Below are 15,493 nucleotides of genomic sequence, written 5' to 3'. Positions count from 1 at the left end.
ACCCCCCCCCCCCCCCCCAAATTCAATAAACAATCACTCTTCGATCGAATTTATTCATCCATCCCCTGGGATCTTCTTTAGCTCTGGAATTTCTGATTTTCCTTCAGCCTGCTTAGGGTTTTCCGTCGGACACTTTTCTTTTCAACAACTCCTCTGATTAGGTAAGGGTTTTGAAAATTTTGTACAATTCTATTGCTGTAGCTTTGCATTTTTTGTTTTTTTGTTTTGTTTTTTTGGCGTGATTGATGACGTTTTCATTTTCTGTGTAAGTTTGACGCGGATTTTTGCTTGTTTATTGTTGATTTTTTGTTTCTTTTTGTCACTATGTTTTCTAATTATGTAAATGGTCAACGTGCAAGGGTTTTGGATGCAAGCCGACTCTGGTTGTCCATATAAACTATGTTAGGTCTGAATTGCAACGCCTTTGCTACTACCAGCTGTTTCTTTCATCGGGCTGAATGGCATCCGTTGGAATAGCATACTGGACTTGGGCTTGCTGCCCTTCATCCCGTTGTAAATCAGGTGCAGTTCATATCTGAAAGCTGGAATAATGTGCTAGCCGAAGTTTTTGAAATGTTCCATTGCTATGGCTTTCTTATGAGTACTTTAGAATTCTGAACAGCTTTCAGTTAATTTAGTTTTAGCGCATGATAACTATCCGTCCTCTTTGTTGTCCATGTCTGAGGTCGTTCTTTTTATCTATTGAATTCGAGGGCATGGTTCCAATAATAATAATTTTGTTCTTTTGGATTCAGGATAGGGTTGTTTGGTTGCGGATAGTTTCAATAACTACTTCAAAGTTGAGGTTCTTAAAATCTCATGTACAATAAAAGTTTCTCTTTTTCCAAAATGATGGGCTGTTGTGGTTGCTTTGGGTTTACCAAAAAGCCTAAAAGGGTGCTGAGACCTGCTTCTGGCTTCAACCGCCTTTCTGAGGATTTTTTGTTGGGTGAAGACGTGGAAGATGAAGAAAGCTGCTCGTCTCATGATGATACTGCCAGTACTACACATGAAGAAGAAACCGAATCACATAGCCGTGTCAAAAATTCAGAAGAGATTTTGCAGCATAGAACACAAAATGGTTTGATTTGCCGGCAATTTCCTGTCAAAGAGACAAACAGAGTTGTTCGCTCAGAGGTGAACGCAGTAATTAATATGTCCATCGATTATGGGAAACTTGAATTGAACGTTATGCAGCTTCTAAGGCTGTTTAACTTGAATGTCGGTCTATTGTTATTCTAGGAATTGTTGCAGAATATGTCTAAAATTTTTTTTGCCCTTCCTGAACAGACTTTTAGCACAAATATGTTCTTTTGTTGCTTTTACATTTTTAGTCGAATGGACTTTGATCTGGCGCTATGCAGGGTTTTAGTTGGGTTATGTTTGATAATGGAGGGAAAAACATAAGTTGAACTATAGCTTCAAGTTTCTTCTACTGCTGGCAGATGGAGGGAAACCATTCTGTGTTAATGACCTTTTGCTTATTATAATATCACAAGCCTCTTGTCACTACTGTAGAAGGTCCAGTAAGCAGCTTTTTTCATTTGAAAACGAGTACCTGGTTATTAAATTTTGTACTGAAGCCTGGCTTTGATTCTTGGTTTTGAATGTACTGAGCTAGAAGAGTACTTGCATGCCTTACACCTATTGATAGAACACAAAGCTTTTTTTTTTTTTTTTTTTTCATAGCTCCTTGAATCAAAAGATTTAAAAAAAATACAATACCTCCCCAGCTCTATGGAGCTATGAACCTATCCTTTTGAGGAACTCAGCCTTGTATAGTCACCTCTAACTGGTTGTATGATGTTTTTACTTCGTGGCTTATTACTACTCTTGGTACTAACTGTTCACGTTAATGTTCATTTGTTGATTTGATATTCAGGATGAGAACGGAAACAAGATGGTCAATGAATATGTTCGTGAGTATAAGATTGGTGCTGGTAGTTATGGGAAAGTGGTAAGCATTTTCTGATAACATCAGTTTGTCATATCTTATCAATTGATATTATTGACTAGCTTTCTCATCTTTTTATGTAAACAGGTTCTATATCGAAGCTATATTGATGGAAAATACTACGCAATTAAGGTGTTCTTTCCGATATTTCTTTTAGTTGCTTTATGTATTTGGAGATGGAGGGGTTATTCTGTTGCTAGTTGTTTTTTCTGTCTCCTTGATGTTTGCGAGAAGGTTGAGATATCAAGAGGTTTTTGTTGATAAACCTGCATTATATATACTTGTAGGCATTTCACAAGTCTCATTTGTCAAAGCTGCGAGTTGCTCCCTCTGAGACAGCTATGACTGATGTTCTTCGTGAGGTAACCTGGAAATTCTAAATTAGTTGCCTCAGCATCAGATTTCCATTCGATGTCTGATTGTTATTCATATCAAACGAGGGTCTTTTTCCCTTTTAATGATATCTTAAATTTTTATTGGGTTTGAATGTTCAGCTCTTATTTTCATATCTTATTAAAATTTGAAAAGAAAACTCTCATTTGCATGTAGTGTATATTTTAGCTCCTTTTCTCTTTCACACATATTTCCCTCCTGCAACATTTTTGCTAAGCTTTGTTGGACGTATATATCTTCTTTAACTCGTAGGATTACCGTTGCTGAGTTTTGGATAAAATATATTATCTTTTTTTTTACAGGTTTTAATCATGAAAATGTTGCAACATCCAAACATAGTAAATCTTATTGAAGTGATAGACGATCCGGATGATGATCGCTTTTACATGGGTATTCATGGCATCTTTTGTTTTCTTTATGGACTTGCTTGAATCTTTGAAAGGAATTTAAACTTTACTTGAGCAGTCATTCTTTGCTTTAGTTCTTGAATACGTGGAAGGCAAATGGGCTTGTGAGGGTTCTGATCCACCATGTGGTCTAGATGAAAATATTGCTCGGAAGTACTTACGTGATATTGTCTCAGGACTGATGTATCTCCATGCTCATGTATGATCTCGATTCTTAACTTATACCTCTTTTCTTTTTCTCTTTTTTCACATTAGCTTAATCCTTAATCTACCTTGTATGTTAAACTTATCTCTTGTTAAAATAATAATAATAAACTATTGACCGGTAAAAGAGGAGTTTATATTACATTTAAAAGTTATATCTATTGTTTGGTTATTATATTATCTGGACTAGATGGCATTGATTTTTACTCGCACTTAATTTGCTGATACTTGACACATGGTTGCACAATCTTTTTTCTCTTAATAGTGTGATATGTACTTATTGCTTTCTTATAAAATAAAAAAAATGTGTATGGGCTATAGCTTATAAAATATATATCGTTTTATTGCTTGACATGATTTCAGTAGGCATTATCCTATGTATCTGCGCTAAGCTTAGCTGAAAACTCGCAGTGCCTTGTGAAATTGCTGGCAATTGGCTGAAATCTTGCCGAGTCTTGGTAAAAATAGGGCTATCTACTTGGTTGCATATAAGCTGACTGTTTGCTTGCTTTTGTTCCTCCTTGATTGGGTTATTTATATATATGTTTTCCAATTTTGGAAGCAGAATATAGTGCATGGTGATATTAAACCCGATAATTTGTTGATAACTCGCGATGGTACAGTGAAGATAGGGGACTTCAGCGTTAGCCAGGTTTTTGAGGTAATCAAAGGATTTCCTTCATCTCTTCACAACTGCATTTTTCATTATATTGTTGTGGTACCTTTTGAGATTCCTGTGAGGGTGATATTGACTTTTCATTTGCAGGATGAAAATGATGAGCTTCGCCGTTCTCCTGGGACTCCTGTTTTTACTGCACCAGAATGCTGTTTAGGTCTAAATTATATCTGTTTTGATGCTTAGTAAGGTCGGATTTACGTTGATGTATCTCAACTGTTAACTTCCTCTGTTATTAGGTATAACTTATCATGGCAAAACCGCCGACACATGGGCAGTTGGGGTGACCTTGTACTGTATGATACTCGGTCGTTACCCGTTTCTTGGAGAGACACTGCAAGATACCTATGATAAAGTGGGGAAAGTGTTTATTATTTGTGCTATTATGGCTTTCATTAAGTACACTGATGTTAAAATGAACATATTTCTTCCTCAGATTGTCAATAATCCATTGTTGCTGCCTGATGATATGAATCCCCAGTTGAGAGATTTATTGGAAGGGATTCTATGTAAAGGTACTGTGACTCATCTCCTCCAAGATTTTGAGTCCCAGAATGTTGTATGCTTTCTTAAATCATTAGTGAAATTCGTGTTCGAAAAACCCGATCACCTTTGATTATATACAAGCCTTTCCTGTTACAGATCCGAGCCAGAGGATGACACTGGACGACATAGCAAAACACAGCTGGGTGATTGGAGACGAAGGCCCAATCCCACAATATCTATGCTGGTGCAAGCGCAGTAGTTTTGTGGGGGAAGAGCAGTCAAACCTGCAACGAGAAGAAAGTGGGAGTAAACAGAATGATTTTGACATGCCTCCTAATTTGTCTGTGTAGTCTGGAGATTCGTGTGTGTAAATTTGAAAGGTAGATGGGTTAGCTCCTCCCTCCCTCCCTCCATCTCCCTTTATATATAGTTCTTTTTTGACCATTTTATGCAGTTTTCATCTTTTGTGTTGGTCTGTGTTGGAGGTTAAACATGGAGTGCAATTCTTTTATGGCCCGAGAAATTATGGGGTTTTCAAGACTTCAACTCTTGTGTTTATTTTAAATCTTTTTGTTTGGTTCGAGTCGACCCAAGTTTTTGTCCCATGAACCCAAAATCGAATCGATTCAATTCAGGTTCAGAAAAATAAACTCAACCTCTATAATTCTGGTTTGGTTGGTTCGGGTTATCCGATTGAATGAACGCCTAGCTGTCTGACATAAGCATCTTCAAATTTGATGGCCTGACATAAGCATCTTCAAATTTGATGGCCTGAGAAATTATAGGGTGCAATTCTTTTATTTTAAATCTTTGTGGGAATCCAAAACCTAACTGAATCAATTCAGGTTCAAAAAAATTAACTCTACCTAATTCGAAATATTAATTCAATCTAACTCAATCCCTATAATTCGGGTTGGGTTGGTCTGGATTATCGGGTACCTAGCTGCCCTGCTGAGAATGAAGAATTTTGTTTGGTTCAAGTTAACTCGAAGTTTTTGTCCCATGAACCCAAAACCGAACTGAATCAATTCAGATTCAGAAAAATTAACCCAACCTAACTTGAAATACTAATTCAATCCAACCTAATCCTATAATTATTTGGGTTGGGTTGGTCCGGATTATCGGGTACCTAGCTGTCTCACGGTGAATGAAGAATATATTGTAATAAAAAAACATAAGCATCGGCTGTTCAGCCACAGAGGAGAGAATATACTATTGAGCAACCACACATTTCCCAATAAACAATTAGGCCCAATTTTGAGCCCACTTTCATTAAGAAGAGGCCCAGCCCATTTACAAAGTCCGAACATTTTCTTTTCTAGTAGTTATTTTTTTAGATTTTATTTCTTAATTAATATTAGATATACTGACCACACTTTTCAAATCCTACCATCTAATAAGTCAATAATTTATGAAATATCTTAATTATTATTTTTTTAAATTCGAGAATATATTAATTAAAAGTAAAAACAAAAAATGGAAATGGAAAGAGGAGAAAAAAAGCCTCAAAGTGCAAAATGGAGAAAGGCGGGGCGAAAGTACAAATACCCAGAAGTACGGTGCTATCTGCGATAATTTACCATTTTTACTTTTTATTTTTTATTTTTTCCCTTTATTTATAATTTATATAATATATATATATTGTAAAAATTACGTCACATGGACACAGCACGGGGCCGCCCCCCCAATGTGATCTGGTGCCGCCGCTGTTTTCGCAAAGGCTGACTCCACTTTTCTTCTTCGTCTTCCCCAACTTTCCCTCCGACCATGTTCGTCGGTAACTATTTCAGCCGCCGCCGCCGCTCATTGGAGTCGCAACTAATAGATCCATCTTAACCCAACCAATAGATCCCTCTTACTTTCCCCAATTTCAGGTCTGGGATTCTTTTCTCAATTCTCTTGATTATTTAATCTGCTTAATTAATTTCCCTGTATCCTTCTTTGTTTTGATTTCGATCCATTTCCATGCATTAGGCTTCTCATGCGTATGGTTTTTAAACTCGAGGATCTTTCATGGATTGTTTCTCTGTTTTTCCCTTTATTCGATTGTTTTCATCCTGCGTTTGAGATTCCTCGCTAATCTCTCTTTAAAAAACCAAAATCCAGATCGTTCTATTTTGACGGCTGGAAAGAAATTCGGATCGTTCGTTGAGGTTATTAGTGAGTGATTCGATTACTACTGGGATTCTGAAGGTTAGGTGTATTCGTATTCTTAATCTGTTTGCAGAGGACTGCGAGGGCTTCTCTAATTGGTATAAGTTCGTGTAAATGGAATATTCCGAGTACAGATTCTTCACATTTTCACACTCTGTTTCAATAAATTAATGGGAGAAGGAAATAAGTGTTCATTGATTGCTGCTTTCAAGGGTCCGAATTTGTTCCCTGGGTATTGGGAGGATAATCAGAGGCCGCCTGGATATTACATTTTAAGATTGGTGGTCTTTATTGGTACAGCTTATTGATTCTTTTGTTTTAAATTATAATATCATTTTTTGCTGACTTTGACAAACAAAGTTTGTTGTAATACCTCACCGGAGAAGATGGAGGATGAAGATGTAAGTTATCATTCAAGAGGAGATTTGATGCTTGATGGTTTGCAGCGTCGACGCATATCGAATGATTCCCTTCTACCAATGCTCGATGATGATGCAGCAATGAATTGCTTTGCTTACGTTCGAAGGTCAGATTATGCTTCGCTATCGTGTGTTAACTCGAGGTTTAACAAGCAGATTAGAAGTGGTACATTGTCTGAGTTGAGGAAGAAGATAGGGATTGTGGAGTATTGGGTGTATCTGGTTTGTGATCTAAAGGAGTGGGAAGCGTTCGATCCCGATAGAAATAAATGGATGGCATTGCCTAAGATGCCTTGTGATGAGTGTTTCAATCATGCTGATAAGGAGTCCTTAGCAGTAGGCAGCGAGTTATTGGTTTTCGGTCGAGAGTTTTATGATTTTGCTATATGGAAATATGTATTTTTTCCTCATTGTTGGGTGAAATGTCGAGGAATGAACCAGCCTCGTTGTTTGTTTGGGTCTGGCAGTCTCGGTTCGATAGCCATAGTAGCAGGTGGGAGTGATATAAAGGGAAATGTTCTAAACTCAGCAGAATTATACAACTCTTCAAAGGGTCGATGGGAAACGTTGCCTAACATGCACGTCCCACGTCGATCGTGTTCCGGGTTCTTTATGAACGGGAAATTCTACGTGATTGGTGGGATGTCAAGTCCTACAGTGTCACTAACATGTGGGGAGGAGTATGATTTAAAGAAGAGGAAATGGAGGAAAATCGAAGGGATGTATCCATACGTGAATCAAGGAGCTCAGGCGCCCCCTCTAGTTGCAGTGGTGGAGAATGAATTATATGGAGTGGAGCATATAACGAACATGGTTATGAAGTATGAGGAAGCGGGGAACGCGTGGAAGGTGTTGGGGAGACTTCCGGTGAGGGCGGATTCTTCAAATGGATGGGGACTTGGTTTCAAGGCTTGTGGGGAAAAGCTTGTGGTTGTAGGCGGGCAAAGAGGGGTGGAAGGCGAATCGATTGTGCTTAGCTCTTGGTGTCCGAGGTCGGGAGTCGATAATAATGGGAGTTTGGATTGGAAGATAGTAGGAGTGAAGGAACATGTCGGGGTTTTTGTGTACAATTGTGCAGTTATGGGGTGTTGAAGAATCATCATTTATGTAACTCTGATTTCACAGACCATAGTTTTTGGTTTCTTCTTCTACAAAGGGATCATCTTTTGTTCTTAGTGTTCTTCTTCTCATAACTTTAGCACCTAATAATTGTTTGCATAGTTTCAGTCTTTGCTGGATCTGGCTTTTACTCACTATATGGATTACCTTATCACCCTATTGCTGCCTTCTGATTCATTGCGTAACAACAGGTAAAACTCGCCTCCCGACCCCTCCCCGTTGTAATTTTTGTGTCTATGCTTTCTTGTAGGCGAACATTTTATGTGAAAGTTGTTCCATTTACGGTTGTTTCTGGAATTCAAATGGCTCTGTTCTTGTTAGATTTCTTGTTAGATTTCTACTTTTCCTCTAAACACTTATATGGGCGTTCTTGTTACTCAACTGTGAGATCCTACGTCGGCTGGGGAGGAGAACGAAACACTATAAAGGTGTGAAAACTTCTCTCTAGCAAACGCGTTTTAAAAACCTTGAGAGGAAACCCGAAAGGAAAAGCTTAAAGAGGACAATATCTACTAGCAGTGGACTTGAGTTGTTATAAATCCATATTCATTTACTGTTATTTCTGGAATTCAAATGGCTCTATTCTTGTTAAATTTCTCCTTAAGTATTTTAGGGTTGTTGAGTCTAAGCAACAAATGGGTTCGATTCAAGCGCAGGTTAAGCTAAAGTTTGGACCGAACGGACCCTAACGATTGAAGCATTGCAGAACGTTTGTGAATAGGGGCATTAGAAGAGGTCTAAAAAGTATGAAGAATGAATATAAAAAAATAATAATAATAATAAGATAATGGTTTCCCCCACCCCCAATTTCTTTAGCATTTTTTTCATTCTATTTTAATTAACTAAAAAAAATTAAAAAATAATTCACTAAAATTTGAAAAGTAACAGTAATTTTTAGATTTTTTTTTTTTTGAAACTCCGTGTAAGGCGACTAGCAAACAAAAGTAATTTAAAAAATAATAATAATAAAAATAAATAAAATGGTTGAGACCTCAATGGAAAATACATTTTCCCCCAGGAAAATGCAATTTTTTAAAAATGGAAAAATGTATTTTTAAACGAAAATTAAGACATAAAATGACGTGGCAGTGATCCACTTGTCTCTATTTTCTTTTGAAATTCTGAAGTATTTCTACTTAATTTTCAAACATTCACGACGGTAAAAGAATATATATATATATAACAATAGGGGGGACAGCATGGGAAGTGCCTTTGATTGGACAAGGTCAGCACAATCATAACACTTGAAGAATGGCTGCAAATATAAACAGTTGATCTTAATAATAATAATAATAATAATAATAATGAGGTCTCAACTCAAAGAGATTCGTTCTGTTTTCCTGCCCTTTTTCATACTTTATTCATTTCAGACCACTAAGAAGAATTAATGAACTAATTCACTCGTCACTATCACAAATTCAAAACACAGGTTGGTTAGGTAGTGGTAAGGTAGGAAACAACTTATCCTAGTTGGACGAGCACGATTTTCTAAAATGATATGATATTATCCACTTTGAGCATACACTTTCGTTGCTTTGCTTTGAGCTTCCTCAAAAGTAGTCGATGTGTAACTTTCATCGTCCAACACCTGCCCTTAATCGAAACTCGACTCCTTTAGAATCTTAGTCATTTTTTACTGCCTTCGAGGAGGCTTGACTCCTTTTCTTTTGGAGCCCTTTGTTCGATATTTGAAGATTTACCAATCATTGGCACGACTAAGTTTAGGGCATGACTTTGATACTAAGTTAGACGAACAGGATTCCCTAAAATGGTATGATATTGTCCACTTTGAGCATAAGCTCTCATGGCTTTGCTTTGGACTTCCCCAAAATGCATCATACCAATGGAGAGAGTATTCTTTGATTATAAACCCATGATCATTTCCTAAATTAGCCGATTTGAGACTTTCATTATCCAACAATAGTACGGAAGATTGAAGCTACTAACTTTCAGAGAATCGGATACTAAAGGTGGGTTTAGTTGAGTCTGCGTCTACTGGAGTGTCAAGGGAGGTGGGCGGAAGTGGCAGTAGTAGGCCACAATTCCCACCATCCTCACGATTCCCTTTCCCCTATTTACTCTGCGAATCTCCCTCCTCCAAAGGCTAAGGCAAAGGGTCTCCTCCTCCTCCTCCATCTCCATGTCTGTCTTTGCTTGATTTCCAGGGAACACAAACTTGTTCTGGTTTTACTCTCTACCAACACAGGACATAAGATGAGTGATGGGACAGTTCCAGATCGTCTCCATAAGGTACTTTCTTCTCTGTTTCTCTGTGTTTTCAATCTTCTTCTATGTTCTAAGTAACTAGTCTGGTGTTTTTCAGGGCGGGGACTTGGCTGGGACAACAACGGAGGGAACCTCCCATGTTAACCATTGGAAGAGAAGGAATCTTGTTCTTGAGATACCTTCTCGGACACCGGATTTTGTTGCAATAAAAACAGCTCAAACATCAAGTCCTACACCTAGGAAAGTGAATTTTATGTTAACACCAACCTCTTCTTCAGATGCTATATCTTCAGGGCCATCTTCTTCATCCAGAGGCAAATCATCCATCAAGACTCTCTTTCCTAAACTTAGCTTCATATACCGAAGTTCCTCGGACGTCGATGAGGCTTCTTCGTCTGCAGGGACACAAGAGAAGGCTAAAGCTTCAAAGCCCTTGTCCATGGCCACGATCTTTACGCCTAGGTCGAAGCAGCAAGCTTCATCACTACCTGTAACTCCTATAGCTCATTATAATCCAGAATCTACACATGATGAAAACAACAAAGGGAGTGAACAGGAATCAGTAGTAAGCACACATGCTAATTTGAGTTTTATTAAGCACTGAAGCTGAATTATCATAGCATTAACACACAAAGACTGCAATTTTATTGTGCAGAGAAGAGGATCTCAGAAACGAATATCTCGCTCCCTTTCTCTTCCAACCAATAACAAGGGAAGAAGCATAAGGAGGACTGATTCATTTTTTCGTGTAATTCCTTCGACCCCACGACCGAAGGAAGGAGATTTGACATTGAATACTTCTACAACAGTAGAAATAGGTAAACTGGCCAGACTTCACACTCTGATTTGTTTCCATTTAGTTACAGGAAAGAGGTGGTAATTATATACTTATTGATCCTATAGTATCCAATGATTTTGCTGGGAAGAAAAAAAGCATGTACGGTCTCTTGTTCTATCAACATTTAAGGGTAAACAACTCTCTTAAATCCAATATTGTAGAAGATGTCAATCTCATTTCAATCTCATGGTCCAGAAAATAAAGATTCCAATGGTGAAGACATCTCTGAAGAAGACGCTGTTTGCAGAATCTGCATGGTTGAATTATGTGAAGGAGGTGAGACTCTAAAGATGGAATGTAGCTGCAAAGGTGCACTTGCTCTGGCTCACCAAGAATGTGCAGTTAAATGGTTTAGTATCAAGGGAAACAAAACGTGCGACGTTTGCAAGAAAGAGGTTCAAAACCTTCCTGTAACTTTGTTAAAGGTCCAGAGCATTCGAACTCAAGTGTTTGGGGCAGCTAGAACTCAGCAGGACAATGTTAATGGCTATAGGTCAGCAACTATCTGTCCTTATAGGGCTAGAGCTAAACGTCGACTCGTCATCTCTCTGTCTTACATACCATAGTCAAGACTAATATCTACTGTCTTTGAATAAGTCAGGGTGTGGCAGGAGTTTCCCGTGCTTGTGATTGTTAGCATACTAGCCTACTTCTGCTTTCTTGAGCAACTATTGGTAAGAGTAGCAACTATGAAGTTTTGAGCTTAAATCCATCATTTGTCACGTCTTCTGTAATATGTTCAGATGCAGGTTGCAAAAATGGGCACCAGTGCAATTGCCATTTCACTTCCATTTTCTTGCGTTTTGGGTCTACTCTCATCAATGACCTCCTCAACTATGGGTAGGTTAGCTCTAGCCCTATTCTATGTTGCTGAAGCATCATCTTTTCAATTCGTATTCGCTAGTCTATTATGTTAGGAATCACGACTCTCCACAATGGTATGATATTGTTCACTTTGAGCATAAGCTCTCATGGCTTTGCTTTGGGCTTCCCCAAAAGGCCTCATACCAATGGAGATAGTATTCCTCACTTATAAACTCATGATCTTCCACTAAATTAACCAACATGGGACTCACTCCCAATAATCCTCAACAATCCTCCCCTCGAACAAAGTACACTATAAGCCTCCCCTAAGGCTTCCTCACTTATAAACTCATGATCTTCCACTAAATTAACCAACGTGGGACTCACTCCCAATAATCCTCAACAATCCTCCCCTCGAACAAAGTACACTATAAGCCTCCCCTAAGGCTTATAGAGCTCTCAAATAGCCTCCCCTTAATCAAGGTCCGACTCCTTTCTCTGGAGCCCGCTTCCCCTTCATCAAGGTCCGACACTTTTCTCTGGAGCTCTCGAACAAAGTACACCCTTTGTTCGACACTTTAGTCACATTTGACTACACCTTCGAGGCTCACAATTCTTTGTTCGATATTTGAGGATTCTATTGACATGATTAAGTTTAGGGCATGGCTCTGATACCATGTTAGGAATCACGAGCCTCCACAATGGTATGATATTGTTCACTTTGAGCATAAGCTCTCGTGGCTTTGTTTTGGGCTTCCCTAAAAGGCCTCATACCAATGGAGATAGTATTCCTTACTTATAAACCCATGATCTTTCACTAAATTAACCAATGTGGGACTCACTCCCAATAATCCTCAACATATCATATTACATTGATATTCAACGAGCCCGAAACACTCACTCTTTTGACTCGGCTGAATTGTTATGTGAACTGTCTGATGGGTGCACTTTGGGATTCTTCTTTGACGATCTGTTGCTATTCTAGACTGTTATTTAGTAATCAATCCTAAACAACTTTTTTGTTTGTAGTGAATAGAAGATTTGTATGGGTATATGCAACAGTTCAATTTGCTATGGTGGTTCTCTTCTCGCACATATTTTACTCCGTGGTGAGAGCTCAAGCTATCAACTTTCCTATTAATTTGAACTGCATAGCTTTGTTAGCAGGGATTGGGTATCTTCTGCATCACTTATTGTATGAACCAATCTGAAAACTAATTCTAATAATGTTTTCATCAATCCCCTCTATGTTAGACTGCTTTGATTTAATACTTCTTTTCGGTTAGATCTTGGAGATGAGTTTTAGAATGGCTTACAGGTTGGTGTCCAAGCAGTTTTGGCTATCATACTGGCTACATTAACTGGGCTTGGCATCATCATGAGTGGAAGTTCAATTATTGTTGAGTTTTTAAGATGGAGAAGACGATGGTGGCTTCCAACAACACAACAGCACCTCGACTCTCAGAGAATCGCACAACCGGTACGATCGTCTATAGCTATAAGTTCACTGCACAATGCTATACCCCGCCAGCATCACACAGTTGTGTGAAGAAACAGTGTTGGCCAAAGTGTTATTGTTTGATCTATTGTGTATGGTTTTCATTACATGTAAAAGGACTGTAGGTGGTGAGTTTTCTGAACCATAGTTCCCTTGTATAGACTTTATGCCGTGGTTCTGGAAGTTGTCAACTTGTATCAAGTTTGTGGATATAATAGGAACACGAGACAACCAGAGAGTGAATCTGGTCTATAGCATTCTCATAAATGCATCCCACATAAATTCGTGATACTTTTCTTGATTAAAACCTTGCCATGTTCATACCAAGATTGTCTCTCTAGTTTCAAAAAGTTGAGATTTAATCATTGTGGTGAGATTGATTTCGCTTTCAACAGGAATAATTTATGTTTCTTAAGCTAAAATAAATGTATGCTAGGAAGTGTAAACAATGAACCCTAGAAATTATGTTAGTATGAAGTTTGCAGAATAAAATCACAGGTTCTCCTAGAATCGATTGTAGATCGAGAAAACTGAAACCTCACTGATAATTTAAGTAAATACTACAAGCATAGAAGTCCCGAATTTTCTGAGCAATTGGAATGATCAAGAATCTAAGAACTATCGTATGAAAAGAATAATCACACAATGCTATTCAGAATTAGTCAATAAAGCGAAGTGCTACTAGCAACCTCCTGGACAATGAGTTAATCAAAATAAAATGATAATGCTATTTACTCAATAGAAATGCTATCCTCTTCTAATACAGAGAATTCCATACCATCGACATTCAGTTCCTCGTAACTCATAAGAACGAAGATCTAGCAGCGTTCCCGTACTGAGATCGACGAATGTTGTCTTGGCGCTTCTTGTACACGATTCCTCCTATTCCAACGAAACACGCAGCGGCAATCACTCCAACTGCAATTCCAGCCTTCTTTCCTCCATTCATCCCGCCTTTGGAGGATTCCGACTCTTCTCCACCGTTATTAGAAATGCTGTTACGAAAATCGCCATCAGCCGCTGGCGATGGGGCAGGATTCAGTGACGGAGAAGGACCACGCGCAGGAGATGGACTGGGAACGAGATCTGAGGGCGGAGGCGCAGGAGGAGAGTGCAAAGGCGATTCCACCGGAGAACTCGCTGGAGCGTGAGGAAATGGAGTAGGAGAGAGCAGTGGAGGAAAACTTGCAGCAGATTCAGGGGGTGGAGATGGCGGAACTTCCTCCGTTTGTTCCAAAGAGAAAGCGACGTTCATCAAAAGAAGACAACAACAGAAAGCAATGAATTTCGCCATTTCCGTATTGTGCAGAAGAATCTCAGAGATTTGAGAATCAAAAAAGAGGGAATGTGCGTCAGAAGAAGGCGGAAAAGAGCCGAGCAGCAATAAAGCGGTTGAAGAAGAAGGCAGAAAAGATACAAATTGAACCAATGAGAGAACGCCACGTACGACTGTTTTTAAAAAAAACAAAATTTATAGTGATAGGACCACTGGATCCGCGCCGGTTGAAATATAATTGACTCCTAGCGGTGGAAATTAGTAATTACTCTCTTTATTATTATTATTATTTTTTAGTAAAATTATAAATACATTATTTTTTTTATTTTTTTATTTTAAATTTTAAAATATTACACTTTGCATTTGATGTTTGGGCTTTTTCTGGGCCGGTTCATTTGATCCAGTAAGCCTGTTCAGCCCAATTCACGTGGGCCTGAATACATAGTGTCTAAAACTTCTATCATTTTGTAATTTTATATAATTTTAAAAAATAATTTAAATTTTTTTAAACTAAATAATTTTTAATTATTATATTCTCAAGATTGCTCGTTAAATATTTTTAAAATTCATATACCGGAATTAAATAAATTAATGTGGATGGCAATTTTAATTTTTTTTTAATTATATAATGAAAAAAAAATATAAGTACAATTTAAAATATATATTACTAATATGGTGGAGCATTGTGAATGAACTGGCACGATAATTTCCCAAAAGGGCAGAAGAAAATGTAATCCTATCTGAGACAAGATGGGCCCCACAGGTGAGCTGGCAAAAACTGTTGATCCAACTGGACCATCGAGGAGTGACCTAGCAATGTCCCATCCACGTGAATCTTTAGGGCAGCTTGCAAGATTGGAGGGCACTACTAGCCACTAACCGCTAGGGTCCCCTCTAAAGGTTGCGACTTTGGTTCTCTCTTATTAGGTATAGCTTATACGTGGATGAGGTTGGACATCCAAACACTTCCAACTACACCCAAAAAAAAAAAAAAAAAAAAAAAAAAAAAAAAAAAAAAAAAAAAAAAAAAAAAAAAAAA

The 15,493-nt window shown here is 38.1% G+C and overlaps 4 protein-coding genes across 6 annotated transcripts; 3 read left to right on the top strand and 1 right to left on the bottom strand.

Annotated features, from left to right (window-relative positions):
* The first annotated feature begins 11 nt into the window (after positions 1 to 11).
* Positions 12 to 4,678, top strand: LOC111448750 (serine/threonine-protein kinase GRIK1-like). 2 transcript variants are annotated; one of them, XM_023088476.1, is made up of 13 exons: positions 12 to 161; positions 360 to 522; positions 756 to 1,137; positions 1,883 to 1,957; positions 2,042 to 2,086; positions 2,242 to 2,316; positions 2,650 to 2,737; positions 2,829 to 2,953; positions 3,524 to 3,619; positions 3,725 to 3,791; positions 3,874 to 3,989; positions 4,071 to 4,149; positions 4,277 to 4,678. In XM_023088476.1, the coding sequence occupies exons 3-13, from the start codon at positions 820 to 822 to the stop codon at positions 4,468 to 4,470; spliced, it is 1,278 nt and encodes a 425-aa protein (XP_022944244.1). In that variant the 5' UTR covers positions 12 to 161; positions 360 to 522; positions 756 to 819; the 3' UTR covers positions 4,471 to 4,678. The 2 variants fall into 2 exon arrangements, with proteins under 2 accessions (XP_022944244.1, XP_022944243.1); XM_023088475.1 differs by having other exon boundaries at positions 3,521 to 3,619.
* Positions 4,679 to 5,780: 1,102 nt separating this feature from the next.
* LOC111448923 (F-box/kelch-repeat protein At5g60570-like) lies at positions 5,781 to 8,132 on the top strand. Of its 2 annotated transcripts, none has more exons than XM_023088706.1 (2): positions 5,781 to 5,994; positions 6,348 to 8,132. In XM_023088706.1, the coding sequence occupies exon 2, from the start codon at positions 6,661 to 6,663 to the stop codon at positions 7,783 to 7,785; it is 1,125 nt and encodes a 374-aa protein (XP_022944474.1). In that variant the 5' UTR covers positions 5,781 to 5,994; positions 6,348 to 6,660; the 3' UTR covers positions 7,786 to 8,132. The 2 variants fall into 2 exon arrangements, with proteins under 2 accessions (XP_022944474.1, XP_022944473.1); XM_023088705.1 differs by having other exon boundaries at positions 6,227 to 8,132.
* A 1,687-nt stretch (positions 8,133 to 9,819) lies between these two features.
* On the top strand, positions 9,820 to 13,505 carry LOC111449062. The gene is made up of 8 exons (XM_023088906.1): positions 9,820 to 10,062; positions 10,136 to 10,603; positions 10,694 to 10,856; positions 11,072 to 11,369; positions 11,478 to 11,550; positions 11,620 to 11,716; positions 12,710 to 12,789; positions 12,999 to 13,505. Exons 1-8 carry the CDS (start codon positions 10,027 to 10,029, stop codon positions 13,227 to 13,229), a joined length of 1,446 nt encoding a protein of 481 aa, XP_022944674.1. The 5' UTR covers positions 9,820 to 10,026; the 3' UTR covers positions 13,230 to 13,505.
* Positions 13,506 to 13,802: 297 nt separating this feature from the next.
* LOC111449065 (alpha carbonic anhydrase 8-like) lies at positions 13,803 to 14,545 on the bottom strand. Its single transcript, XM_023088907.1, has one exon. It carries the CDS (start codon positions 14,470 to 14,472, stop codon positions 13,981 to 13,983), a length of 492 nt encoding a protein of 163 aa, XP_022944675.1. The 5' UTR covers positions 14,473 to 14,545; the 3' UTR covers positions 13,803 to 13,980.
* Positions 14,546 to 15,493: the final 948 nt, after the last annotated feature.

This window comes from Cucurbita moschata, unplaced genomic scaffold (genome assembly GCF_002738365.1).
Source record: "Cucurbita moschata cultivar Rifu unplaced genomic scaffold, Cmos_1.0 Cmo_Scf00010, whole genome shotgun sequence".
NCBI lineage: Eukaryota > Viridiplantae > Streptophyta > Magnoliopsida > Cucurbitales > Cucurbitaceae > Cucurbita > Cucurbita moschata.
Note: the sequence above shows the minus strand (reverse complement) of the source record. Positions and strands in the feature narration are given on the sequence as shown.